At 41.1% G+C, this 26,871-nt stretch overlaps 1 protein-coding gene across 1 annotated transcript in view; it reads left to right on the top strand.

Annotated features, from left to right (window-relative positions):
- LOC126278336 (guanine nucleotide-binding protein G(s) subunit alpha) overlaps nucleotides 1–26,871 on the top strand; it is a 339,303-nt gene that overhangs the window by 276,675 nt on the left and 35,757 nt on the right. The window contains exons 6-8 of the mRNA XM_049978373.1: nucleotides 13,771–13,825; nucleotides 19,200–19,273; nucleotides 19,991–20,170. Coding sequence (XP_049834330.1) covers nucleotides 13,771–13,825; nucleotides 19,200–19,273; nucleotides 19,991–20,170 — 309 coding nt within the window. The remainder of the gene's footprint in view (nucleotides 1–13,770; nucleotides 13,826–19,199; nucleotides 19,274–19,990; nucleotides 20,171–26,871) is intronic.

Raw genomic sequence — 26,871 nt, 5'->3', positions numbered from 1 at the left:
AACACGAAGAATAATCAATGCTGTAGCAGCGACTGAACAGCGTTTCATTATACACATACTTGTATGTAATGGTTTTCTGGTAAAATCGACTGAGAGAAGAAAGTGCGCTGCTGTGAAAAGTGTGCGGTTTCTTTTTCTTCTCGCAACCAGTTTTAGCTATGATATTGTTTCTTCCTGTTCTGTTTTCTTCCTCTGTCGATTTTAACAGAAAACAGCATAGTTGTGTTTATAGCTCATCGACTTATGATTAAAATACTGCGGGATCTGAATAGTCGGAAACTTTGTAATGTCACTCGTTCGCAGATTACAAGTATGTGAAATACCATCCTTGAAGCTACTATCCTCACAGATCCAACACTGGAAGAGAGCTTTCTCTTACTCCGTATACCAATGGCCCCAACCGATTTAATCATTCCTTTTGAGTGACTTCGAATACCAATCAAAGATTACTTTGCAATACCGATGAACAAAGCTCAGTGTCAGAGACACAAGATGGGGAAGACTATGTGAACATGGGGAGGGAAAAGGGAGGAAATAGACATAGGGTGGGGAGTACGATATGAAGGGGGGAGGGGGGCAGGAGATTAGGACGTACACCCAATTCACATACATATTTAGCAATTGCGAATCTCTGCTGGGTTATTTAGTATTGTATACAGTCAACATTATGCTGATCAAGCCAAAAAATCGTGACCACTGCGCACTGCGCCGTTGGATGCCCCCTGGTGGCATTGCGGGCGCGTGGCAAGGTAACAGCAATATGTAAGTTGAGCAGACAGAGATGGGGATCACCCTAACGAAGATATGGCTTGCAAATGAGGAAATCCATTGAGATAAGGGACTTCGACATAGGGCAGATTATTATCAAGCAGAGCCTGTGAACGAGTATCTAAAAACGGCGGAGCTGGTCGAATGTTAACGTGCTATCTTGAGCGAGTACGGATAGAGGTAGGACAGTGAAACCACCACTAGGCACAACATAGTTGGAAATCAACGACTCTTCACAGAACTTCGGAGGCTTGTCTGCTCAGTAAAGTTGGATAGACGGCAATCTGTGGCATCCCTGCCAAAAGAGCACAATGCTAGTGCATGTCCAAGTGTTTAGGAGCTCATCGTTCTTTGTACTTCGTTGAACACCCCTTTGTCCCCCCTGCGGGTCCGGGAATAAGAATAGGCCCAAGGTATTCCTGCCTGTCGTAAGAGGCGATTAAAAGGAGTTTCCCACGTTTCGGCCCTTGTGTGATGGTTCCCTGTAGGGTTTGACCTCCAGTCTTCAAAATTTTCCCGAAGAGCGAGCCAATTGGGGAAGGGCGCCTTACATGGTGCATCGTGTCCCTTGTGCATTGAGATCTTAGGCCCACTTTCTCGTTGTCGCATTTGAGTCCTGCTCATTCATCATCTCTTGGTCAAGGACACCTTCCTGGGTGCGTTTTCCACCATGCACTATGCAGTGTCGCTTTCTGTGTCAGCGATGATCATGCACTTCTTTGCACCTGATATCCAGCACGGTAGCCAGTCTGTTCTGGTGGGGCCGCCATGTACCCTGTTGGTTGTAGCCCCCTGACAACACAGGGATCACTCTGCTGATGCCTCTCCCTTTGCATGCCAAGGAGTAGATGCCCATCCCCCTGGGTCATCGGGACTCCCGGCAATGGCCATCCTCTCAGGTGGCCTTAGCTGCAGCTGGGTGGCGCCCGTAGGGAGGACCTCTGGTCGGAGTGGGTGGCATCAGGGCGGATGACAAGCGATGAAGTGTAGTCCATCATCTCTTGCTGGTGGTGAAACACCAGTTGTCTTTAAGTGTTCCCCTCCCTGGCCACACCATGGGAGGAACATCACGCTAAGGATGGCAGCGAATCTTATTCACCTTGTATGATTGAGACCTGATGGGGAATCTTTCATGACAATGAAGCCTCAGTTTTTTTGTTAAGCATTCAGAGATCAAGTTTGGGGAGGTGGAGGGATTGTCAAAAATGAGATCTGGGTCAGTCTTGATCAAAACAGCGTTTTCTGCCCAGTAACGGACGTCACTGGCTTGTGACCAGCTAGGGGATGTTTCTGTAACCATCACGCCCCATAACAGCTTAAATATGGTCCGGGGTATCATATTTCACAGAGTCCTTCCTCTGCAGTCTTGACGATGAGCTGCGCGCCAATTTGGAGCGGCGAGGTGTACATTTTGTTTGGTATGTCCACCGGGGTCCGAGGGATAATCAGGTTACCACTGGTGCCTTCATCTTGGCCTTTGAGGGTGATACATTGCCGGAGAAGATCAAGGTGATGCTCTATCGCTGTGACACCTAGCCATATATTCCTCCCCCTACGCTGTGCTTTAAGTGCTGGAAGTTCGGCCATATGTCTTCCCTGCTGTACTTCCAGCATCACATGTCGAGGTTGTGGACGCCCGTCATATCCTAACACTCCACGTGCTCTGTTTCCCATCTGTGTCAACTGTGGAGAGCACCATTCACCTTTCTCGTCAGAGTGCAGGATTCCTCAGAAAGAAAGGAAAATCATGGAGTACAACACCCTGGACCGACTGACCTACACTGATTCTAAGAGAAAATTTGAAACTTGCATCCTGTACGTATGACGACATCGTACACCGCCACAACAACAGTTCTGGCACCATCGCTCCGCCAACCTTAGCCATTCTCAGAGCCAGAAGACTACACCTGCCCCCTCCCTGTTGCTCCTGCACTACCTACTTCGGAAGCGACTCCCCCCCCCCCGCAACCATCGGGGACGCCCGTCTCCACTTCTAAGCCGGAGAAGCGTAAAGTCTTCTTTGGCTTCTCTCCCTAGGATGGGGTCCCTTGAGTCACTCCCTTCCCAGGGTTTTGCTACTGGGAAAGATGACACCCACCAGTTGTTGAAGATCTCAAAAGCAGCTGGCCATAGGGCTTCACGCTCATACTCAGCCCCAGAGACTGAGCCAGTGAAGTCCTCCCAGCCAGGGAACCCAAGGAGCAGCGAGAGAAATATAAAAAGAAGACCCCTAAGACCAAGGAAATTGCGTTGGCACCCACCTCACTCCTACCTACAATATCTGCGTCCGAGGATTTGGTGGAGATTCAGGCATCCTCTGAGGATCTAGATCTTGCGGGACCCTAAGACACACAGGCAAAAAGTCGATGGCAGCAGGTGACTCTGAGGCGGTAACTGCCTCACTGAATGTTCTACGCCTTCCCAGTCTAACGATGACGACATCCTCCAGTGGAATTGCGGCGGTTTTTTCCACCGCCTGGCTGAGCTGCGGCAACTGTTGAGCTTTACACCTGCTTTCTGTAATGCCCTCCAGGAAACCTAGTTCCCAGCAATGTGGGCCCCTTGCCCTCTGCGGCTATAAGGGATATTACAGGAATCGTAGCGACTGTAATCGAGTATCAGGTGGAGTTTGCGTTTGTGTCCTAAACTCAATTTGTAGTGGAACTGTGCCCCTTCAAACCCCTCTTGAAGATGTTGCTGTCAGAATAAGGACGACGCAGGAAATAACTGTCTGCAATGTATATCTTCCTCCAGATGGTGTAGTACCCTGAATGTATTAGTTGCACTGATTGATCCACTCCCTAAACCTTTCCTCCTTTTGGAAGATTTTAACGTTCATAACCCCTCGTGTGGTGGCACCGTGCTTACTGGCAGAGGCAGAGATGTCGAAACTTTACTGTCTTAGTTCAACATCTGTCTCTTAAACCCTGGGGCCGCCACACATTTCAGTGTGGGTCATGGTAGTTACTTAGCCATTGATTTATCAATTTGAAGCCCAGGACTTGCCCATCTATCCACTGAAGAGCACATGACGACCTGTGTGGTATTGAACATTTTCCCGTCTTCATTTCACTGCCCTGGCGTCAGGGCAACGGATGCCTGCCCAGATGGGCTTTAAACAAGGCAGACTGAGAAACTTTCACCCCTGCTGTCACCGTTGAATCTCCTCCACACAGTAACACCAATGTCGTGTTTTAGCAGGTGACTACAACAATTGTTTCTGCGGCAGTAAATGGGATGCCTCACTCTTCAGGGTGCCCCCGGCATCAGGCAGTCCCTGGGTGCTCACTGGAAATCGGTGAAGCTATTAGGAGCTTCAGCGTGGTATACAGCGGCAAAAGCGGCACCCTTCCCTGGACCACCTCAAAGCCTTTTAGCAGCTCCTTGCCCACGTTCGCCAACCTATCAAACAATGGAAGTAGGAGTGTTGGGAAAGATATGTCTCAACCATTAGGTGCCATACATCACCTTCCCAAGTCTGGACTAAGATGAGACGTCTTTTCGGGTACCAGACCCCCCACAGGTGTTCTCGGTGTTATGATAAATAGCAAATGCTTGAGCCTCCGCATTGGAGAATTACCCCCCAGCCTTTCGCACTCTCAAACGGCGACTGGAATGGAAAGTCCTTTCATTCACTACACACCACAGTGAATCCTATAACACCCCATTTAGAGAGTGGGAGCTTCTCATTGCCCTTGCACATTGCCCCGACACAGCACCTGGGCCTGATGGGATCCAGAGGCAGATGATTAAACATCTCTCATCTGACTACAAGTGACATATCCTCGTCATCTTCAATCAGATCTGGTGCGATGGTGTCTTTTCATTGCAGTGGCGGGAGAGCACCATCATTCTGGTGCTCAAACCTGGTAAAAACCCGCTTGATGTGGAAAGCTATTGGCCCATCAGCCTCACAATCGTTCTTTGTAAGCTGGTGGAACGTATGGTGTGTCGGTTGGGTTGGGTTAGGTTGGTTTGGGTCCTGGAGTCACATGGCCTACTGGCTCCATGTTCGGGCGGCTTCCACCTGGGTCGCTCTACCACTGATAATCTTTTGTCCCTCGAGTCTGCCGTCCGAACAGCCTTATCCAGACGCCAACACCTGGTTGCTGTCTTTTTCGACTTACGTAAATAATACGACACGACTTGGTGACAGCATATCCTTGCCACATTGTATGAGTGGGGTCTCTGGGACCCGCTCCCGATTTTTATCCAAAACTTCCTGTCGCTCCGTACTTTCCATGTCCAAGTTGGTGCCTCCCATAGTTCCATCCATATCCAGGGGAATTGAGTCTTCAGGGCTCAGTTTTGAGTGTCTCTTTATTTTTAGAGGCCATTAACGGGCTGACAGCAGCTGTCAGACCCTTGGTTACCTTCTCTGTATGCAGACGACTTCTGCATTTCGTACTACCGCTCCAGCACTGGTGTTGCTGAGCATTGCCTACTTTGAGCCATCCACAAGGCGCAGTCATGGGCTCTCTTAGTTCTGGTTTTAGACACTCATTTGACTTGGGTTCCTCATCTTTGTCAGCTTAAACGGAAGTGTTGGCAGCACCTCAGTGCCCTCCGCTGCCTGAGCAAGACCAACTGGAGTGCAGATGGCTCCACGCTGCTGCAGCTCTACGGAGGCCTTGTTCATTCCCTCCTTGATTATGGGAATGTGATTTATGGCTCAGTGGCGCTCTTGGCATTGCCTTTGCTTGACTCATTGCACCACTGTGGAGTTCAACGAGCGACAGGAGCTTTCAGGACAATTCCGGTGACAAGCGTACAGGTGGAGGTTTGAATCCCTCCATTGAAGATCAGACATGCACAACTGCTCGCCAGTTACGTTGTACACGTTAATAGCTCTCCTGAACATCCTCATTACCGTCTTCTTTTCCCAAACACTGCAGTTCACCCCCACATAGCCGGCCCAGGTCAGGGCTAACGATTGCAGTTCGCATACGATTGCTTCTGTCTGGAGTCCTTCCCTCGATGTCCATTCGTGTACACGTCCACGGTGTAGCTGTAGGTTGAAGCTTTCCCTGGACCTTTCGCATGGCCATAAGGACTCCCTTAACCCTGTGGCTCTCCACTGTCACTTCCTCTCGATTCTTGAAGTATTCCGGGCCTCTGAAGTGGTTTACACTGACAGCTCAATGGCTGATGTTAATGTTGGCTTCGCCTTTGTCCACAGAGGCCATGTTGAACAGCATTCCATGCCCGATGGCTGCAGTGTATTCACTGCAGAGCTGGTGGCCATATCTCTTGCATTTCAGTGTATCCATTCGTGCCCCGAGGAATCATTTCTTCTTTGTGCTGACTCCTTGAGCAGCCTACAAGCTATCGAGCAGTGCTACCCTCGCCATCTGTTGTTAGCGTCCATCCAGGGGTCCATCTATGCCCTGTACAGGTCCTGTTGTTCAGTTGTGTTTGTGTGGACCCCAGGACACGTCGACATCCCTGGCAGGCTGGCCAGATAGGCTACGTGGAAACCGCTTTTGGAGATGGGCATCTCTGAACCTGACCTGCATTCTGACTTCTGACGCAGGACTTTTTGGCTTTGGGAGATGGAAAGGGATAGTCTCATTACGCACAACAATTTGGGTGCCAGTAAGGAGATTACGAAGGTGTGGAAGTCTTCCATGCGGGCCTCTGGCAGAGAATCAGTTGTCCTCTGCCGGCTCTGCATTGGCCACGCTTGGGCAACCTGGCGTGAAGACCTGCCTCAAGTGTCGGTGGGCTGCCTGGTTGACAGCTCATATTCTGGTGCACTGCCCCACTTTGACTGCCCAGCGACGGAATCTTAGGGTACTAGACTCGTTGGCACTCATTTTATCCGAAAACGCCTCATTGGCTGATTTAGTTGTACGTTTTATTCGTGAGGGTAGGTTTTACCATTTGATCTAAGTTTTAGCCCATGTCCTTTGTCCCTCTGTGTCCTTCACCCTAGTAGTTTTAGGGTGGAGGTTTTAATATGTTGCAGAGGACTGGCTTTGCCTTTTTATTCTCGTGGTCAGCCAGCCATGGTAATCTGCTTTCTTGTTTTTACTCTCTTCTGTTTCTAGCGTCTCCGTTGCTTTTTTTGTCCTCTTTTGTTCCTTCTAGTGTTAGTTGCCTTTTCTTTGTACTTGTGGTTTTTCGTTTCTTTATGTTTTGTGTTATATGTGTTGTCTGTTTTATTCACACACTTGTGTCACTGTGGTTTTCTTTTTTTTTTTTTTTTTTAGGAACAAGTGACCGATGATCTTGTAGTTTGCTCCCGCACCCTTATGTGTTAACATGTTGACCCAGCAACATCGTTAATTACAATTGCAGTGGGCATGGGACCGTTGTATGCGACCGTTGATCGATGGAAATGTGTCAGCTCTTTAGGCGAATCACATTTTTGCTGCACTAAGTCACTGGTTGTCTCCAAAAATACCGTCATCTAGGTGAATGGCGTCTCAAAACGAGCAGTGCGCCACAGGCACAATCTGGTGGGAGCAGTATTATGCTATGGGAGATATCCTCCTGCGCTTGTCGTGAGACCTGCGATAGTATTCGAAGACACGCTGACAGTTGTGAACCACCAACATCTCTTCGCACTTGATGATTTTCCTAACGGTGATGTCATTTTTCAGCAGTATAATTATCCATGGCTCGGATTCAGAATCGGGCTACAGTGGTTTGAGGAGTATTATAGTGAACTCGCGTAGATGTCTCAGCGACCAGATTCACCTGATGCAAATCCTGTGGAACCCACCTGGATCGCTATAGGGCGCGATGACCGCATATGCAAATCAGTGGCCTTTTATTTATGCGAATCACGTGACCTCTGCTAAGACCTCTGCTTAGACCTCTAATGCCACATACCTCCACAAGCGTACCAACCAACTGTCGAATTTCTTATATGCAGAATCCATGATGTATTTCAGTGCAAAGACTGACAAAAACAAGCTATTAAGCAGAAGGTCCTAATGTTTTGGCTCATCAGTGTATGTTAATGGGAATAAAGTGGAGTATCTATTTCAGTATCTTCTGCAGCATTTATAAAGGAATCAGTTTGCACCTTTTAATGATTAATTACATTACCAAAATATCATTAGAAATTCAGTGTCTTCTGTGACAATCACATTTGTATCATACGATATAATTTCAGTGAATTGCCTGTATAAAATTATTACAGAATTAGTTTTTTCGATTTCCCACAAATGTGTGTAGATTGACTTGAGCCTCTTCAAAAATACATGATACATTTACTTACCCTTCTGTTGCCAATTCTGAAATCAGATTGAGTTTGTAGTTCTTAGCTGTCTATAGATTTTCAGGAACATTATATTTCTCAACAACAGCAAATCTTTTCGGCTAGAAATCTGGAAATATTTTCTGATTGTTGCAGTTTTCATTATTCTGTAGTGCGTGGACTGAAGATAGCAAATGCAATGTGATTTCCCATTTCCATTTTTGAGCCACCTGTGTTGATTTGGGATTAACATGCCCAGTTTTCTCCTTGGCAGCTTGTAGATGAGAACTGTTTGTATTGTTTTGTGTTGCTGGAGTAATGTAAATATCTTACTGGAAGATTTTGGCAGGTACAAAGACAAGAAGGACCCTCCGCAGAATCCTGTTTTGCTGAACTTTGTTTTGTAGATGTTTATAGTGCATCTTCTGTTCACAGGTAGCTGCATTCTCTCTGAGCTCTGAAGTTATCAATTTGTCATCATTCACCACTGTTTCAGCAGTGAAAGATTAGTATTTGTCATTGTGGTAGAAAGAACCACATCTCCAAAGCAGATGCAGATACTTTTGTACTGCATTTGGCCCAGAAATTGTAGGTACTTGTTGGAGGTTTTGTGATAGACATGTATCTGCAGTCTACATGTGAACAGACAGGTATTAAGTGAGAACAACTATGGAGTGAGCTCCCCAACCGTTTTGTCACTGACCTCATGATGTTCAATGTATTTTCACGTGCTTTAATGACATTCTCAGTGTGAGGAGCCAAATCAACAGGGAATCAAAAATAACCTAGCCTGTTGCAAGGTTGGTACAGTTTGCACTGTGAAAGGAACTAGTGAAGGTCCCCCCCACCAGAGAAACCACCTTAGTTGCCTGTATTACAGTCCACTGCATTTGATGCCGCATTGTGCAGAGGTAAAAAAAAAGCCCAGATTCACCACATGTATTGGAAGAGAAAGTAGCTTGTATTGTCTTATGTATTGTAACACTGTAAACTTAGGCAAAAATATGTCTGCCATGTGGAGAGATGTTGTTTACTGATAAACCATACCATCATCATCTTCTATAGGCCTTTCATTCAAGTATCGAGATAAAGTATGTAGAATTTTGGGCGATGTGCTTCAAAAGTTACTAGGTGCCAGTTTTATCCCACTATTTATTTTTATTTGCTAGGTGCAAATAACAGACAAGTCGCTTTAGACAGTGTCCTCATTTTGAGGACTTAAGAATCCTCAAGCATGAAATCAGCTACCAAAACTGAATGATTTAGTGCAATGTCAGTTGGAAGGGTTTATTGATCTTAGTATTTTTTTGTGAAAACATGGTTGTAGATGCAAAATTTTCTGCATTGCTGGAGAACTCAACTTCATATTCCAACAGGATGTTGTTCCATCCCATTGACACAGAGATAATCTTCAATGAATATCTGGTTCAACTGTGACCAGGTAAGAATTGGAATGGGGACCTGGTCCTACAGCATGACCATTTCACTTTCTTCCCAAGTAGATGTTCAATATATATTCTGTTCATAAATTACCAACAGCAAAAATGTTGGATGTGGTAAAGAAATGTATTACAGTTGCAATGAACTTAGTGACTGAAGATGTTTTTATTTGATGTGGAATGAATTTTGGTAATATTTGGAAACTGTCCATGTGGTAGAGGGAGACTTAACAGCTATGAACTTCAGTTTTATTGCATCTATTTATTTCATGAAATGTAAAAAGTATGGTGATAGGGCCATTATTTTGTATCAATTTGTGTGTCTCATGCACTGAGGCAATATGCTAACTTAATTTTCTATACCGTCCGCTGACAGAAGGAAATGATAATGTTATTCCTTATGTATGAGAACCACTTTCCTCTTAACATGCATCAAGCAGATTTTGTATTTATTTGCAGAGCCAAGTGTTATAACTAATCTGGTTAGAGAGACAGAAGCAGAAGAAATTTGCAACAAAATTTTTCAAGGAGTTGAGTGGATCTTTGCAAAGGACTGTCCCTTAATTTCATTCAGAACATGTTCTGTTCAACAAATTGATTTAACACCAACATTTGATGTAGTTCATGTTCAGGAGGCAGTGAATAGATAGAATACCCCAGACTTCTGCTGATCATAATTTGAATTTAAAAAATGTTTGTGTACTTTTCAAACAACTAAATTCAGCAACTTTTGCCATATGCTTAACTGCTAGGTGTGGAAGCAAGAAAATCATAGTAACAATTTTTGGTTATTTACATGTGCTAAAATCTATTGGTTATGACCTGTAGATTAAAACTGAAGAAACTGCAAAAAGGTGGGAATTTAAGGAGATGGGATCTGGACAAGCTGAAAGAACCAGAGGCTGTACAGAGTTTCAAGGAGAGCATAAGGGAACAATTGACAGGAATGGGGGAAAGAAACACAGTAGAAGAAGAATTGGTAGCTCTCATGGATGAAGTTGTGGAGGCAGCAGAGGATCAAGTAGGTAAAAAGACGAGGGCTGCTAGAAATCCTTGGGTAACAGAAGAAATATTGAATTTAATTGATGAAAGGAGAAAATATAAAAATGCAGTAAATGAAGCAGGCAAAAAGGAATACAAACGTCTCAAAAATGAGATCGACAGGAAGTGCAAAATGGCTAATCAGGGATGGCTAGAGGACAAATGTAAGGATATAGAAGCTTATCTCACTAGGGGTAAGGTAGATACTGCCTACAGGAAAATTAAAGAGAGCTTTGGAGAAAAGAGTCACTTGTATGAACATCAAGAGCTCAGATTGAAACCCAGTTCTAACCAAAGAAGGGAAAGCAGAAAGGTGGAAGGAGTATATAGAGGGTCAATACAAGGGCGATGTACTTGAGGACAATATTATTGAAAGGGAAGAGGATGTAGATGAAGACAAAATGGGAGATACGGTACTGTGTGACGAGTTTGACAGAGCACTGAAAGACCTGAGTCGAAACAAGGCCCTGGGAGTAGACAACATTACGTTAGAACTACCGACGGCCTTGGGAGAGCCAGTCATGACAAAACTCTACCAGCTGGTGAGCAAGATGTATGAGACAGGCGAAATACCCTCAGACTTCAAGAAGAATATAATAATTCCAATCCCAAAGAAAGCAGGTGCTGACAGATGTTAAAATTACCGAACTATCAGTTTAATAAGTCACAGCTGCAAAATACTAATGGGAATTCTTTACAGATGAATGGAAAAACTGGTAGAAGCTGACCTCGGGGAAGATCAGTTGGGATTCCATAGAAATGTTGGAACATGTGTGGCAATACTGACTCTACAACTTATCTTAGAAGAAATATTAAGGAAAGGCAAACCTACGTTTCTAGCATTTGTAGACTTAGAGAAAGCTTTTGACAATGTTGACTGGAATACTCTCTTTCAAATTCTAAAGGTGGCAGGGGTAAAATACAGCGAGCGAAAGGCTATTTACAATTTGTACAGAAACAAGATGGCAGTTATTAGAGTCGAGGGACATGAAAGGGAAGCAGTGGTTGGGAAGGGAGTAAGACAGGGTTATAGCCTCTCCCCGATGTTACTCAATCTGTATACTGAGCAAGCAGTAAAGGAAACAAAAGAAAAATTTGGAGTAGGTATTAAAATTCATGGAGAAAAAGTAAAAACTTTGAGGTTCGGAGATGACATTGTAATTCTGTCAGAGACAGCAAAAAGGACCTGGAAGAGCAGTTGAACGGAATGGACAGTGTCTTGAAAGGAGGATATAAGATGAAAATCAACAAAAGCAAAACGAGGATAATGCAATGTAGTCATATTAAATCGGGTGATGCTGAGGGAATTAGATTAGGAAATGAGACACTTAAAGTAGTAAAGGAGTTTTGCTATTTAGGAAGTAAAATAACTGATGATGCTTGTAGTAGAGAGGATATAAAATATAGACTGGCAATGGCAAGGAAAGCGTTTCTGAAGAAGAGAAATTTGTTAACGTCGAGTATAGATTATGTATCAGGAAGTCGTTTCTGAAAGTATTTGTATGGAGTGTAGCCATGTATGGAAGTGAAACATGGATGATAAATAGTTTGGACAAGAAGAGAATAGAAGCTTTCGGAATGTGGTGCTATAGAAGAATGCTGAAGATAAGGTGGATAGATCACGTAACTAATGAGGAGGTATTGAATAGAATTGGGGAGAAGAGAAGTTTGTGGCACAACTTGACTAGAAGAAGGAATCGGTTGATAGGACATGTCCTGAGGCATCAAGGGATCACAAATTTAGCATTGGAGGGCAGCGTGGAGGGTAAAAACCGCAGAGGGATACCAAGAGATGGATACACTAAGCAGATTCGGAAGGATGTAGGCTGCAATAGGTACTGGGAGACTAAGGAGCTTGCACAGGATAGGGTAGCATGGAAAGCTGCATCAAACCAGTCTCCGGACTGAAGACGACAACAACAATTTCTTATGTCATAATTTCATAGTGCTACTCATCTGTTAGGGTCCACCTTCATAGCCGAGTTGTCAGTATGTCTGTCTACCATTCGTAAGACCCAAATTCAATTCACGGAAGTGCCAGGAACCTTTCCTTGGTGGGAGGACTGGAAGAGGGTCCATTCAGCAGTGGGAGTAAAATTGAAGAGACACTTAAATGGGAGTAAGCTGCTCAAAAGGTTTGGAAGGCTGACAGCAGCCAGGAGAGGAGTGTACTGACAGCATACCCCTCCGTACCTCATCCACATGATGCCTTATGTCAGAGAATGACACAGCAGCACAGTCAGGACTGTGCAGTCCTGTGGCATGATCGTGGAGTTACCTTTTTTTAATTCATCCCTTTGGTAGAACGCATTGATTGCAGGTAGTTAAATTATCACTTACAGGCAACATATATATGTGTATTCAAGGAGTTAGTGACAATTGCCTTGATAACCCATTCCATTTGGAGAAGAATAGTACTGTTGCTATTACTACATCATCATCATCATCATCATCATCATCATTTAAGACTGATTATGCCTTTCAGCGTTCAGTCTGGAGCATAGCCCCCTTATAAAATTCCTCCATGATCCCCTATTCAGAGCTAACATTGGTGCCTCTTCTGATGTTGAACCTATTACTTCAAAATCATTTTTAACCGAATCCAGGTACCTTCTCCTTGGTCTGCCCCAAATCCTCCTACACTCTACTGCTGAACCCATGAGTCTCTTTGGTAACCTTGCTTCTCCCATGCGTGTAACATGACCCCACCATCTAAGCCTGTTCATCCTGACTGCTACATCTATAGAGTTCATTCCCAGTTTTTCTCCGATTTCCTCATTGTGGACACCCTCCTGCCATTGTTCCCATCTACTAGTGGTTCATGTTGTGGGTTCCTGTAGTCATGTCCTAGTTCATGAACCACGGGCAACATATGAGTGGCGAAGTAAGTGGTCCCCGACAGTCGGGATACCAGTTACTTTGGAATAAGGCTGGGCATCTGGGACATATTCTGAGTCGTGGTCACCTTTGTGCTCATATGGCAAAGACTACCAAATCCACCGTTTAGTCCCTCAACCGTTAGGGGTAAAACTCAATGGGACTCGGGGCAAGTAAGGCTAGCAACCTGCTTCCCCCCATACTTCAAATATGATGCTGGCAACAATCAGAGCTATTACTCCATAAATATGTTAATTGATTTATTAACTAATTACTGTTTGTTAGCTGATTCCTGTTATGTTATTCAGTATTGTATAGTGTACATTACTGCTGTATTGGAAAATGGTTGGGAAATTGGAAAAGAAAAGAACTATCTTACCAGGTTGTGGTACATTGATGTTATAACTAACACTGTTCTTTTTTTCTTTTCTTCTTCAGCTTCTTGGACAAAGTTCACATAATTAAGCAGCCCAACTACACACCCACTGAACAAGTAAGTATTTCATATTCTTTCTATTTTTAATGCTGCATTTAATGTGTACCTTTTGCAACAATTTAGTTTTCAGACAGTGAAATATCACAAAGTATGGAGAGTAAAGCAACCGATTCAACATTTAATGCACGATTTAAGATTAAACTGAGTCATAAGAATGGAATACATTTACAAAAGCTTCCACAGAACTTGCATGCTGTGGCCTTAGTTATTTTACATTTTCTAAACATCTCATGTATGAACAGGGCTAAGAATGGACAGATCAATGTTGTTAGTTATCCCTATAAAGTTTTGCAGTTTTGGATGAACTATTTCAGGAATTGTGGAGGCGGTAAACTCCGGTGTTACACATACCGGGAAGGGGGGGGGAATGCAGAGTACAGGTGTTATAGAGAAATAATTCACAATCAGTTGTAGACTAAAAGAGAAAGAAAATTATTAGCAAATGAATTACGTAGGAAGGAGCAGACATTTGACTTTCCAGAATAATTTAAATCACATTGAGCTGCCTTTAAAATTTTGTTCAATTGTTGTAATTAGTGTACAGAAATAGTGTCAGGGGTCAGGGTTCAAGAGCCCAAGTGAATAGTTTGAAAAGAAACAGTCATTTTGTGAGGTGGATGTTGAGAGAGATGACTACTGAAATGGAATACTAAATCGTAAACCACATATTAAGATGTTACAGATACTTTTTACTAATATCTACAAAATTTGAGAAAAAGATTTAGAAGATAACTGAGTGGAGTAAAACATCGAAATATAAAACCTCAAAAATTTGACTTTATTTCTCCTCCTCCTCCTCCTCCCTGCCATTGTTTATTTTTATTTCTTTAAAGGCATAAGACAGTGGTCAAGTCTCTCAAAAATAAACATTCATAATTCCTCAGTAACATTTATAAATATTTGAGGTAACATGCCATCCAAAGTCAAATATGTAGAATGTTTACTCCTGAAAGATTGATTTAGAGCTGGGAACAGGATAACTTGCTGCATCATGCAATTGAATTTTTTTCAGGACTTCTACTGTTTGATAGTATAATATTTGTGTGCAGGATTACCAAGACAAATTGAATCAGATCCCAGTTGCCATAAGCATTACTGAGTAGTGTACACATTGGTCTTTTAATGCCCTTTCATACCAGTAGAGTAAACTGCTGTGACCAATGAGACATTGAACCTGGGGATTGCCATTGGCTATTTTGTGTTTTAATAATGTAAAGGTGAGTGCAGCAGATGCACTTACCAGTTCAGTGTTGGACGGTAACCACCACTGAACATATGTGCCAACCTGAACAACTTCCTCCCTGTGGATTACAGAAGCCACTGTTACCCACCTTTTACACATGCTGAAAATGCGCCAATGGATAGAGATCACTATGAGTTCAGGAAGATCACCATTGGATGACAGAAAAATGGTACAGGTCCCTGAGACTGGAGACTCAATGGCATAGTCAGTGTGTGTTGAGAACATTTGATGTGACACATTCTGCTTGCCATGAGGGTGTTATTCAGGCATATGGTAGAGGTGTTCTCTTGTGTGTGGTCTTAACACCTAATAAAATGAAATGGAGCCCCTTCTCAGCCTCCATTGTGTTTCTCTGGCAAATAATAGTACCTTGTAGGTGTAGTGTGACTCGGAAAAGATAATCACCTCTCTATGGTACCCTAGTAATCGGTATGGTTTCAAGAATATTTCATGGAGGTGAGGATGCTTGGGTGACACTCCTCAGTCCTGTTGAGTGCATCATGGAAGCCACTGAGGAAGATATAAATGCCTTAAAGTCAGCTCTAATCACTTGGCTTGCCTTGTGTTGTGAGTGGTGGTATGTGTCTACAATACAACTGCTCACATAGGTTTTTAATTCAGGGTAGTTTTCCAGGCAGAATGGAACATGTGGTGTTGAAGACTTGGTACAGGAAGGATTATTTGGCATGAATTTGTAATTTTTTGATTAAATTGTTCAATAAAAATGTGTTATCAGCCGGCTCCATTGAGCAGTGGAGATAAATTATGGCAGTGAAGAAGAAGAAGAAGAAGAAGAAGAAGTACTGAATAAATATTACTTTGTTTACTGATTCCTGTTGTATACCACATTGACTGCGGTACTTCATCTTCTGGAGCTCAAAACTAAAGAAACACAGTCGTCTATTTTTAATGTTCAGACAGACGCCACTATCATTAATAGGTAAAATTGTGGTTGGAACTTCCTTTGCTTATGCAAGCTTTTGGCTGCATGTATTATAACATCCTATTACAGAAGTTTTACAGGATGGGCCATGGGTATGGAACCATCCTTTTAAAACAAAACAGGTAGAAAACAGAAAATAAGGTCAAATTGTATGAGGCTGGAGAAGGGGGGGGGACCAATCTTACAGCCATTTTGGAAGCTGCCTTCTTGCATGAAACTCGTATTTCCAAATAGAAAGTGGGTCATGTGGCATATCAAATGGATAGAGAATAGACGTATTGCCTGTTGGCTTTTGTCTCAGGATCTTCGACCAGTGTATATCCGCCTGATATTTTGCCAACAAAAGTGCGTGGCATTCTTGAAAATACACCCTCCATTGCCGATGGCAGACTGGAATTGAATCCATGGCTGGAGTTTATTTGTACTCTTCTCACTAAATTCCATGAAGGGCATTTCCCTGGTCATTGTCGATGTAGCTTTTTGCAAATTCCCCATTAGAATATTCACCAATGGCAGTGCCATAAAAGCTGTTGTTTCTTGTTATTTCATTGGATGAATACCATCTGATAATACTGTGCGACCATGGTCTGGTTTCTCATGTGCTTCGCTCCAGTCCAGTGTCATATATCTAGTAGTCCAGTTTAAAAAAAAAGAGTGTGTGTGTGAGAGAGAGAGAGAGAGAGAGAGAGAGAGAGAGAGAGAGAGAGAGAGAGAGAGAGAGAGAGAGAGAGAGAAATCTGCATATTAAACTCGTTTCTGAGTCACTGACAGCTTTAACAAAGGGTAATAAACGTCGTTAAAATGCCTAGATACTTGAAGAGGTACCTTCATGACATCCATGGGTGAACACCATATATTACTTTTACTGCTCACTTATGTGCAGTCAATACTTTCTTTGTAAGTGATAAGTTGCCCAGAAAATTATTCTGTAATATGTTTTTGAGTGAAAATAAGCAAAATATGTCAGAAAGTTGGTAAGTTTGTTTTAAGATGAGCAATTACACAAGGGCAGAAGTAACTGAGCTTAATTGTTTAAGATGCTCAGTAAATGTTTCTTTTAGTTAAAGTTTTTATCAATGTGTACAAGTAAAAATTTGGAGCATTGTACCCTATTTACCGTTTCAGGTTCATGTGCTATATCAGTGATGTGACTGTTTGTTGTATAGAACTGAATGCAGTGTTTTCATCAAATTTTATGGAGAGTCTGTTTTCTGAGAACCACTTAATAATTCTTCGGAAAATATCATTTACCAATTCTTCTGCTTCTTTCTCTCTAACTTTTTTTTAGCGCTATTATCTTCTGCTAAAAGTAAAAGGATAGGTATATACTCGCGCGCGCGACACACACACACACACACACACACACACACAAGAAGCAGCTGTGTGTGTGTGTGTGTGTGTGTGTGTGTGTGTGTGTGTGTGTGCGTATCCTTTTTTCCCCCTAAGGGAAGTCTTTCCGCTCCCGGGATTGGAATGACTCCTTACCCTCTCCCTTAAAACCCACATCTTTCATCTTTCCTTTTCCTTCCCTCTTTCCTGACGAAGCAACCGCCGGTTGTGAAAGCTCGTAATTTTGTGTGTGTGTGTTTGTGTGTCATTTCATTGTGCCTGTCTACCGGCACTTTCCCGCTTGGTAAGTCTTGGAATCTTTGTTTTCTATCACCACCACCACCACTTCTCCTCTTTTCATGTTGCAAGCTAGTGGTTTTGCTTGAGGCAGTATCCTGGTGATTTGAGTTCATGCCTTCCAGCTTTTTCATAACGTAGGGTCTGGATGGTCACTTCAGAGTTAACAGTGCCTACACAGGGATTAAGCATGGAGCAAAGTATAACTCACGATCAGTTCGACTGACAACTGGGCACACAAAGGCAGAGTACAGTGTGAGGTTAAAGCTTGGTCTGCGGGTGTTGGAATTGGTTTCAGAACTGCTGGACCAGACCTATTGCAACTGGGAAGTAAACATGTGAGCTACTGGCTCTGCCCATGCTACACTTAGCTCATACCCTCTGTGGCAGCTTTATATACTATTCCACTACAATAACATGCCAGCTCTCGATGTCCAATGTTGAGGGTTTTAGAATAGTTCAATTCCCTCCTTTTTGAACAATACAGTTCCTCTGAGGTCAGTGGCCATTCATTTAGGTCGACAACTGTGTGTAATGTTTGGAATTAACTCGTCATTCTATTTTCCACATCTTTTAGTGCAGTGTTAAGAGTTCATTCAGGATGTTCCTGTGGGTGATGCTGTCAATCTCATTCCAGTCTTCTTGATGAGTACTACCATTGGTTTGATATAAAATGTCCAAAAGTTGCTCATCAATTCATGCCAACTTGCTCTGTGTTTCACAATTTCACCCATGAAGAAAAGCTCATTGCAGTAAGTCATAGATACAATGCACTCAGATGGTGGTGAACAGGAACTTACGTGTGGTCCCTTTGTTACGACACTGTGATCTTGAACCCTCCTCCTTGTAGAGGCATTTAGGATTACACGAAATGATGCTAATGGTTTTGATAAATTACTTGCATATCACAAACCATTTGAGTAGCTTCTGTACAAGAGAGGACAGCTTGGGGGTCGACAGGGAACTAGTCCTTTGTTATTTGTGAGAATGCGGAAAGAACTTTCAAATTTTTGCATTGACTCCTGTCTCTTTCTTCAGTATTCTTTGTGCATCAAACTACTCACATGTTTTAAAGCAGCTAATTTTTCTTCAGATTCTTGTGTATATGTGTGGGAGGGGATACTGATTACATAGGCATGAAAGTCACAATTTCTTGAAGGAAAAAAAAAAAGTTGTCTTAATAAATTAAGTGTACATTATGACCAGAAGAGAGGTGTTTATCTAGTTTGTCACATCAGTTCTCTTGTCCAATATATTGTGTACACAAAGAAACAAACATAGTTTAATCATAACAGAGCTGTCTGGATACTTGAAATATCCATGCAAAGAATAATTTTTTACTGAAAGTAGAATTTAGAGAGACAGGTGGAAAAAAAACTTTTTTCCATTGTATTCCTGCTTAAAACTCTTTTGAAAATTGAATAGACACAAAACTAATTGCATAACAACACTAATGAAAATGAAGCTTCATCTTTGAGTGAATATGATAAGTGTTGCACTATGTTTAACTGCACAATCTTTGTTTTTACCATTATTTTAGTTTTTTTTCTTTCTTCTAGGACATTCTCAGATGTCGTGTCTTAACTTCTGGTATCTTTGAAACAAGATTTCAAGTGGATAAAGTCAATTTCCAGTAAGTTAATCACACTGTTCAGTATTAAGTGTATTTAGGAGGAAAACATTATTAAATTCTTTTTTCGTGTTTTAAAATCAAACTTGTTCATGAATATAATTAAAGTTGTCTTTTAACAGTTCATTCGATGCATTGGAAATGAAATTGAATGATTCACAAACAAGAAAAGAATTTTCAAGGTGCTGTTTGTAGATATCTGGCAGTTTTCTGTACTGCTGAGAATTTGTATCCCAGAAGTTAAATTTTAATGAATCGTCTTTAATATTTGTTAATTCTAATAAAGTGAATTTGATGAAACATAAACTTGACAGCAATTGTTGTTACTTTTGAGGAACTATGTAATTTAAACAGAACATAAGGTCAATAAGATTGTATTTGCTGCGTAGACTCTGCTTGCTTGTTGCATTTTTGGAAATCATCTTAGGAGTACAGCTGCCAGAATTCCTGAATCTGTTATTTGCATTGATGCTAATGTGATAAACACATGGTGTTTGTCCTTCCACAAAGCATGTGTACTGGTTGGAGTTACTTTTGTGGTAAATTAATTGTATCCTCTAGATATAGGAACAGTTGTAAGCATTATTATAATTGCGAAATCTCAAATTAGCATTGTGTTTCATTGAGGCTGAAAGTTAACAGTATTTCAGTTCTATTTTTTTTATTTCTTTACATTTATTTAAGCATTGCGTATCAATGACAAACATTTTATTATTACAGTATGTTCGATGTTGGAGGACAGAGAGACGAAAGGCGGAAGTGGATACAGTGTTTCAATGATGTTACCGCAATCATATTTGTTACTGCATGCAGCAGTTACAACATGGTACTGCGTGAAGATCCTACCCAGAACAGGTTGCGCGAGAGCCTTGACCTGTTTAAAAGCATTTGGAACAACAGGTGAGAGTTTTGGCTGAATGTCTACCTGTTACGATTATTTTCTTAATTGTCATTATACAGTGTTGTTCTAAATGATTGACCCATTTTCAAAACTTTGTATTTATTCAAGTACAAATCGAAAATTAACAAGCTTTATACCAATAAAAAAAAAAAAGATTTTCGAAACTTCTTTAAAATGTTTGATATCAATTAAATACATTCTATAATTTTAAATTAGTTTTTAATAATTATTTAATAATTGGGAATTTGACCAATTATAAATGTTCAGTGTGGCCACCGTTGGCTGCATGGCAAAAATCAGTGCAGTAAACAAACTCGTCCCACACATGCGAAAGCGTATCTGCTGTTACCGAGTGCACAGCAGCAGTGATCCAGTTCCGCAGATCGTTCAGAGTGGTTGTTATAGGCGGAACGTAAACAGCTGCCTTCACATAACCCTGTAAGTAGTAGTCACAGGATGAGAGATCAGATCATCTTGGTGCCCAGAAGTGTGGCACCAGGTCGTCAGGTCCCCTGCGACCAGTCCAGCTCTGAGGAAGGGAGTAAGTCAAAAAACCTTGTACATGACAGTGCCAATAGGGCAGAGTTCCATCTTGTTGGAAAATGAAGTCGTGGAAACCTTTCATAACTTAAGGGAACAGCCACTGTTCCAAAATGTCCAGGTATGTGATTCCCATTACAGTTCCTTCCCCCAAAGAAAAATGGTCCACAAATCTTATAACGGGATATTGCACAGAACACGTTGATCTTTGGTGAGTCTCCTTTGTGTTGCAATGGTGAATGTGGTTTTTTCAAACCCCATATGCGAACATTGTGTCTGTTGACTTTTCCACTAAGGTGAAACGTTGCTTCATCGCTAAAAATTACACACTGTGGAAGTGTGTCATCCTCCATCTTTGCTAGTACATAACCACAAAATGTGAGACGCTTCTCTTTGTCATTGAGATTGAGAGCCTGCACAAGTTGTAATCGGTAGGGCTTCTACAGTAAACGCCATCTCAGAACTTTCCGTACAGTTGCTTGAGGTATTCAAAGTTCTCGACTGGCTCTATTGGTAGACTTACTGCGGCTGCACACACAACTTTCTTGAATCCATCTGACATCATCCTCTGACATATGTGGTCGACCTCTGTTGTTTCCTTTGCAGACACTCCCAGTCAGTTTAAATTGCTTAAACCAATGTCTAATGCTTTTGTGAGTAAGTGGTATAATACCGAATTTGTTACGAAATGTGCACTGCACTGCAATTTGCGATTCAATTTTCACGAGCTCAAGAATGCAGAAAACCTTGTGCTCCACAGTCGCCATCTCACTCGTAACTGAACGTGAAACAGTATGATGACCCTATTGCTGCACGAACTCTACCTGATGGTTCTCAAACCATCACCGCCCGGCCGCTGCCGTCACTGCCTGCCAAAAACGGGAAAACTTCCTCTTTTCATTGGTATGAAACTTGTTCATTTTGGATTTGTACTTGAATGCATACGAATTTTTGAAAATGGGTCCATCACTTAGAATAACACTGTATTTATTATATTATATTATACATTGCAGACATTTGAAGCAGTTGTTAATGTTCAGAATATGAAGTATTTCACAAGAAGTTTGATTTATATTAGGTTTCTGTTAAATATGTGTAATTTTCAAACACTTTGGAGACTGGCCACTGAAAAGAATGTCATGCCTAGAAAAACAAGCTGTTCACGCCTTTATTTCAAGCGTAACTTAACACATATGTAATGGATACATCTTTATGAATAAAGAGTAATACATTGAATAACACCAAGCTTAAAGATTTATTTTATATTTAGTATAGTTTTACATAGAATAAAAGTTTTAAAATAATAGTGACAGGACGTATAATTATCCTTTTAAAAAATTAGAAAAGGACTATACGGGGTGAGATATTGAGCAATTTTCTTTCTCCTCTTGAGCTTCCAAAATTTCTTATTCGCTCAACAAATGTGAGACATAGTTGTTATGTTATAGCATTATGTGTCATTGCTTATACCTGTCCATTTATAAGACGGTTTTATCTTTATGTCATACACTGTAGTTTTAATTACTTGCCTTTACCTTAACTAGCTATGTAAGCGAAACACAAAATATGGTTTACATTCTCCATGGTAATTACTTGTTTGCAGCGTAGTCCACTTTCTCTCCACTAAAGATCATAGAGTTGGACAAGCTGCCTATGCAGATGGGGCAGTTCATATTTTTTGAGAGTGGGTTGTTGTCCAAAAAGGGTTCCAAATTTCTTGTAAATAGAATGAAAAAAATCGTACAAGGAAACTATTTATGGATAAAACTACAATAAAATTCAATTTCTATTGGATAGAAAAAAATCACTTGCACACTGCAAAAGCTGTGCTGCCCTTTGAATACCGCAAAGTAAATATGTTTAACAAATCATTTTAATCTAGTATGTCGTTAACGTCATGGTAAACATGCAAAATAGTGATATGATTGAGTCAGTCTTGCAATTTTATTGATCCTAAATAAATTTTGAATCAGTTATAAAAAGAAAAACTTTGTTCACTGGAATGGGATAATCCATGAATCGCAATCCTCGCAACATCCCTCTAGTCCGTGGTCTGCTTATTTTCTCTCTTTAGAAGTAGCAAAAGCATGTCTCTATTGCTTAATAGTCTCTCACCATGAAAATAATGTTTGTAAAATTTTAAAATTTCGTCGGGACCTGCGTTATGTAAATTTTTCCAACGATTTAAAAAGAAATCTTGCAGAATCATTGTCTAATACTCTTGAGTGATACAATCAGTTGATCAAAAACTTCAAAATTTGATTTTCTGAATTTAATATTTTTCATTATTACGGTGATCGAGATGTTTTGTGCTAATGCGGAAGTGGCCCTTCATCAAGGTTATAGAGGTCAGCAACTGCTTGAATACTTCAACCCCAAAATTTCCTCAGGCTTGAAATCACTAGAGACACTTAACGCATCAGGAATCGCTTCTATTTTTCCATATTATTTGATAGATTAGACTTCTGTGATTCTGAGTTTAAACTTTTTACTCACAGGGGGACATTCTGGTCTGAGAAATTCAGTTGGGGATGAGACTTCACAGGTTGGTAGTATACCTCAAGTGTGTCGACTCATAAAAGTTGTAAAGCGCACTAACCAGACAATTTCAAGAAAAAGGGCTCTAAAGTTTTAAGTGTAACTTATACGCACCTCAGATACGGTCAGAAGTAGCATTGCAGCAAACAGGTGAAATAGCTCAGTCAGTAGCATGCTGGAATGTTTTACGACCAATGTGGGTTCAATTCCACCTGCAGGCTAGATTTTATTGTTTTCTTAATTTAAAAAAATTATAATAATGTTGAAGTTAATGCCTGAAGAAGTGTTATCAGTTACCATATTTACTTGAATCTAAGCCACACTTTTTTTCCTGTTTTTGTAATCCAAAAAACCACCTGCGGCTTAGAATCGAGTGCAAAGTAAGCGTTAGTTCTGAAATATGATGGTAGGTGCTGCCACAACTTACTTCTGCCATCGAATATATGTAGCGCAGCACTACACAGGCATGCTTTGTAGTTTGCAGGCACAAAGATAAATACTGGTGCCAAAACCTCTGCGTCAGTATAAAAAAAAGGGGGGTGGGGGTGGAAGAGGAGCTTTTTTTCTCCGCCTCGAGTTTCGACTACTGCATTTCCATACATTATCCAATGAAGTAAATACAAATACCGTATTGTTCATCTTCGAATGTCGCAGCATTTCAATGTACTATGAAAATCCGACTAGCAAGACTGTTTGTGATGTTTATCAATTTGGCCAACTCGACGTTCTGAATGTTTTCCTACCTGTGAGAAGAGATGGTTGCTAATATGAACTTTTATGAATTGTGAATCACATGCAGTATTCTCTTCACCATAAGTATAATACGAATATAAACATTTTGCCATGTATTCTTTTGTGTTTGCTGCTATCTCATTTAAATCCTGTCTGCATAATAAACTACGAAACTAGAGCGAGACAACAGCAAACGCGGAAGAATATACATATCGTGTCATGTTTATATTCGTATTATTCTTATGCCTAATAGTGATAGTCAGAAATGAAGCAATTGACTAGATTTTTAAATCTAAGATGACTCTAATTTCTGTGCAGAATGTAATGTACTAAAGAGGCGTCTGCAAAGATTTTCAAACGGAGAAAAATTTTCTCTAAACTCTCATTCAGAACATCTTCCAACATACGCAGTCTATTATTTGGTTCTTGTTGATCATTATCAAAGAAAGCAGCAGTGTAAGTAACAACAAATTGCAGTATCTTGCAATTGTTTCACTTGTGAGACAATTTCTCTCTCTCTCTCTTTCTTTCTTTCTTTCTTTTTTTTTTTTTTTAAAGCGGCGGTAGCGTGCACAAAAGCAAGCCACGCGGCAACAGGCCGTAAACACTCATTATCAGAATGCGACAAACAATGCGTGACACAGTACAGTAATGCATTTTCAGCATGGAGTGTAAACACCTATAACAAAGAGAACGGCACTTATCAGATCAAAGAAAAATAATCAATCAATTCAAACCAGACGAAGCACGTGAAAAAAGAAGGGTACCCGAATAAATACAGATGGAGCGCTTGACGCATAGCAATGGCTACCTGGTAAAGCTTAATTGCTAAGCTTATGACTCTAACCAAACTACTGTAGCTGCATCGTCATTCATTCGACCTAAATTGTGTCTCATATTACAATGGACCAACTTTGTTTCGATTTGGAGGTGCGGCCTAAAACTTTTCTCTCCCCTTGAATTTCGAGTCTCAAATTTCAAGTGCGGCTTAGATTAGGGAAATTTTTTTCCCCCGGGATTTAGAGTCTCATTTTTCAGGTGCGGCTTAGATTCGAGTAAATACGGTAAGTCACAAGTAATTTTATTTTGTTTATGAATTGGATGTCGCAGGATGCTTAAAATGTGAATGACATTCATCAATACTTTCTTTTTAAAAAGCTGAATGATTTCAAATGCATTTTTAATGGAGATCAATTAAAGCATTAATTACTGGCTTTGCAATATGATTATAAATATTCATTGTAAATTAGAGGAACATGCTTCTTCTTGGAAAAGCAGAGTATAGCTGTTGTCCTATTGTATGTACAAACAGGCAGATGCTTAGGAAGTGTCGAGGCCCACATGGAACTAATCGAGCAGTGGGCCTTACCTGCTACAGTGTCAGTTCATTCCTGACTTTCCCAGAGATTGGAGCATTCTGCGTTGCAAAATATTACCAGAATTTTTACAATATTGTGAATTAAAAATGTCTGTCAATGAAGACATAGTGAAAGTACCAGAAATTGCAGATTCATTATACAGTGAAGTGTCAAAGGTGATGTTAAAAGATGTGCAGGCTGGAAATAATTTGATTGTGTTGGAATCTTCAATGACCGTTTCTCATGAAACACTGTTTACGGGTGAAAAATTTTACATGCTGTGGACATGTTGACTAAAGATACCTGTGACCGATGATGAACTTCCTCATGAAAATGAAGGTTAGCCTTTCAGTAAGTACGAAGACCACAGCTCATAGGACCATTATGAACCAGATGAAAATAAGGCAAGGGAAGCGGTTTGTCTTTTTCTTTTATTACAAAATTAAAGATCTTAACAACACACTCACACCATGTGGAAACTTCAAACATTACAAAAAGAAAAAGGATGCAGCCAGTTAAGAAAGAAGAAGGAATATTGATCCCAGTGGGACGAAGAAATAAAAGAAAAGGAGGAATCAATTTGATAAGTAGAAAGCAGTCAGTTCCTGGACGTGTTGTTCAAATGTTTGTGAAATCTTATGGGACTTAACTGCTAAGGTCATCAGTCCCTAAGCTTACACACTACTTAACCTAAATTATCCTAAAGACGAACACACACACACACACACACACACACACACACACACACACACACACACACACGAAGAGAGGACTCGAACCTCCACCAGAAACAGCCATACAGTCCACGATTTCAGCGCCCTAGACTGCTTGGCTAACCCCGCCGCTCGGCTAATCCCACGCGGCTCCTGGACGTGTGATCATTTTGTTGAAACCAGAGAAAATTATCAGTAAGTGACTACAGAGTTTGCAACAGTGTGCTTTAGCAGAAGCATAACAGTTTACAGATTTTAAATTTACAGCTTCTGACAGTTGGTTTCGTAGATTCAAAAATAAGTGCATAATTTGTCAGCGAAAAGTGACAAGATTTGTTTCAAGAACAGAAACAGCGACTCTGAAAGAAACCTTGGCTGCTGCAGACACTTTCAATCCCAGAGGTTAAAATTGGTAATGAATTTCAACAAAGATTTTTGTTATCAACACTGACCATACAGGTATTTATTCCAGGGTATTTAAAAATTCATTTTGCTCTCTATTTTTACTATTCTCTGACAAAATGCTTCAATTTTGGTCGATTTTTCTTTCCAGGGTCCCAGTATCGGATGGTGTATGGTAGGACTCTGGCTACCAAAGGAAGCAAAACTATATTCGTTAAAAGTGACTCATACGTATATCACTCAATATTCTCTTTGTCTGGAAATATCCTAGCTCAAGTGTGTGTGTGTGTGTGTGTGTGTGTGTGTGTGTGTGTGTGTGTGTGTGTGTGTGTGTGTGAGGCAGCTGATAACTTTGGTCCCAGAGTTTAAAAAACAGTAAAAGAATATGAACAAAATTACAAAAACATAATAAGGTCC

This window comes from Schistocerca gregaria, chromosome 6, assembly GCF_023897955.1.
Source record: "Schistocerca gregaria isolate iqSchGreg1 chromosome 6, iqSchGreg1.2, whole genome shotgun sequence".
Classification (NCBI taxonomy): Eukaryota; Metazoa; Arthropoda; class Insecta; order Orthoptera; family Acrididae; genus Schistocerca; species Schistocerca gregaria.
The sequence above is the reverse complement of the archived record's forward strand: the minus strand, read 5'-3'. Positions and strand labels throughout refer to the sequence as shown.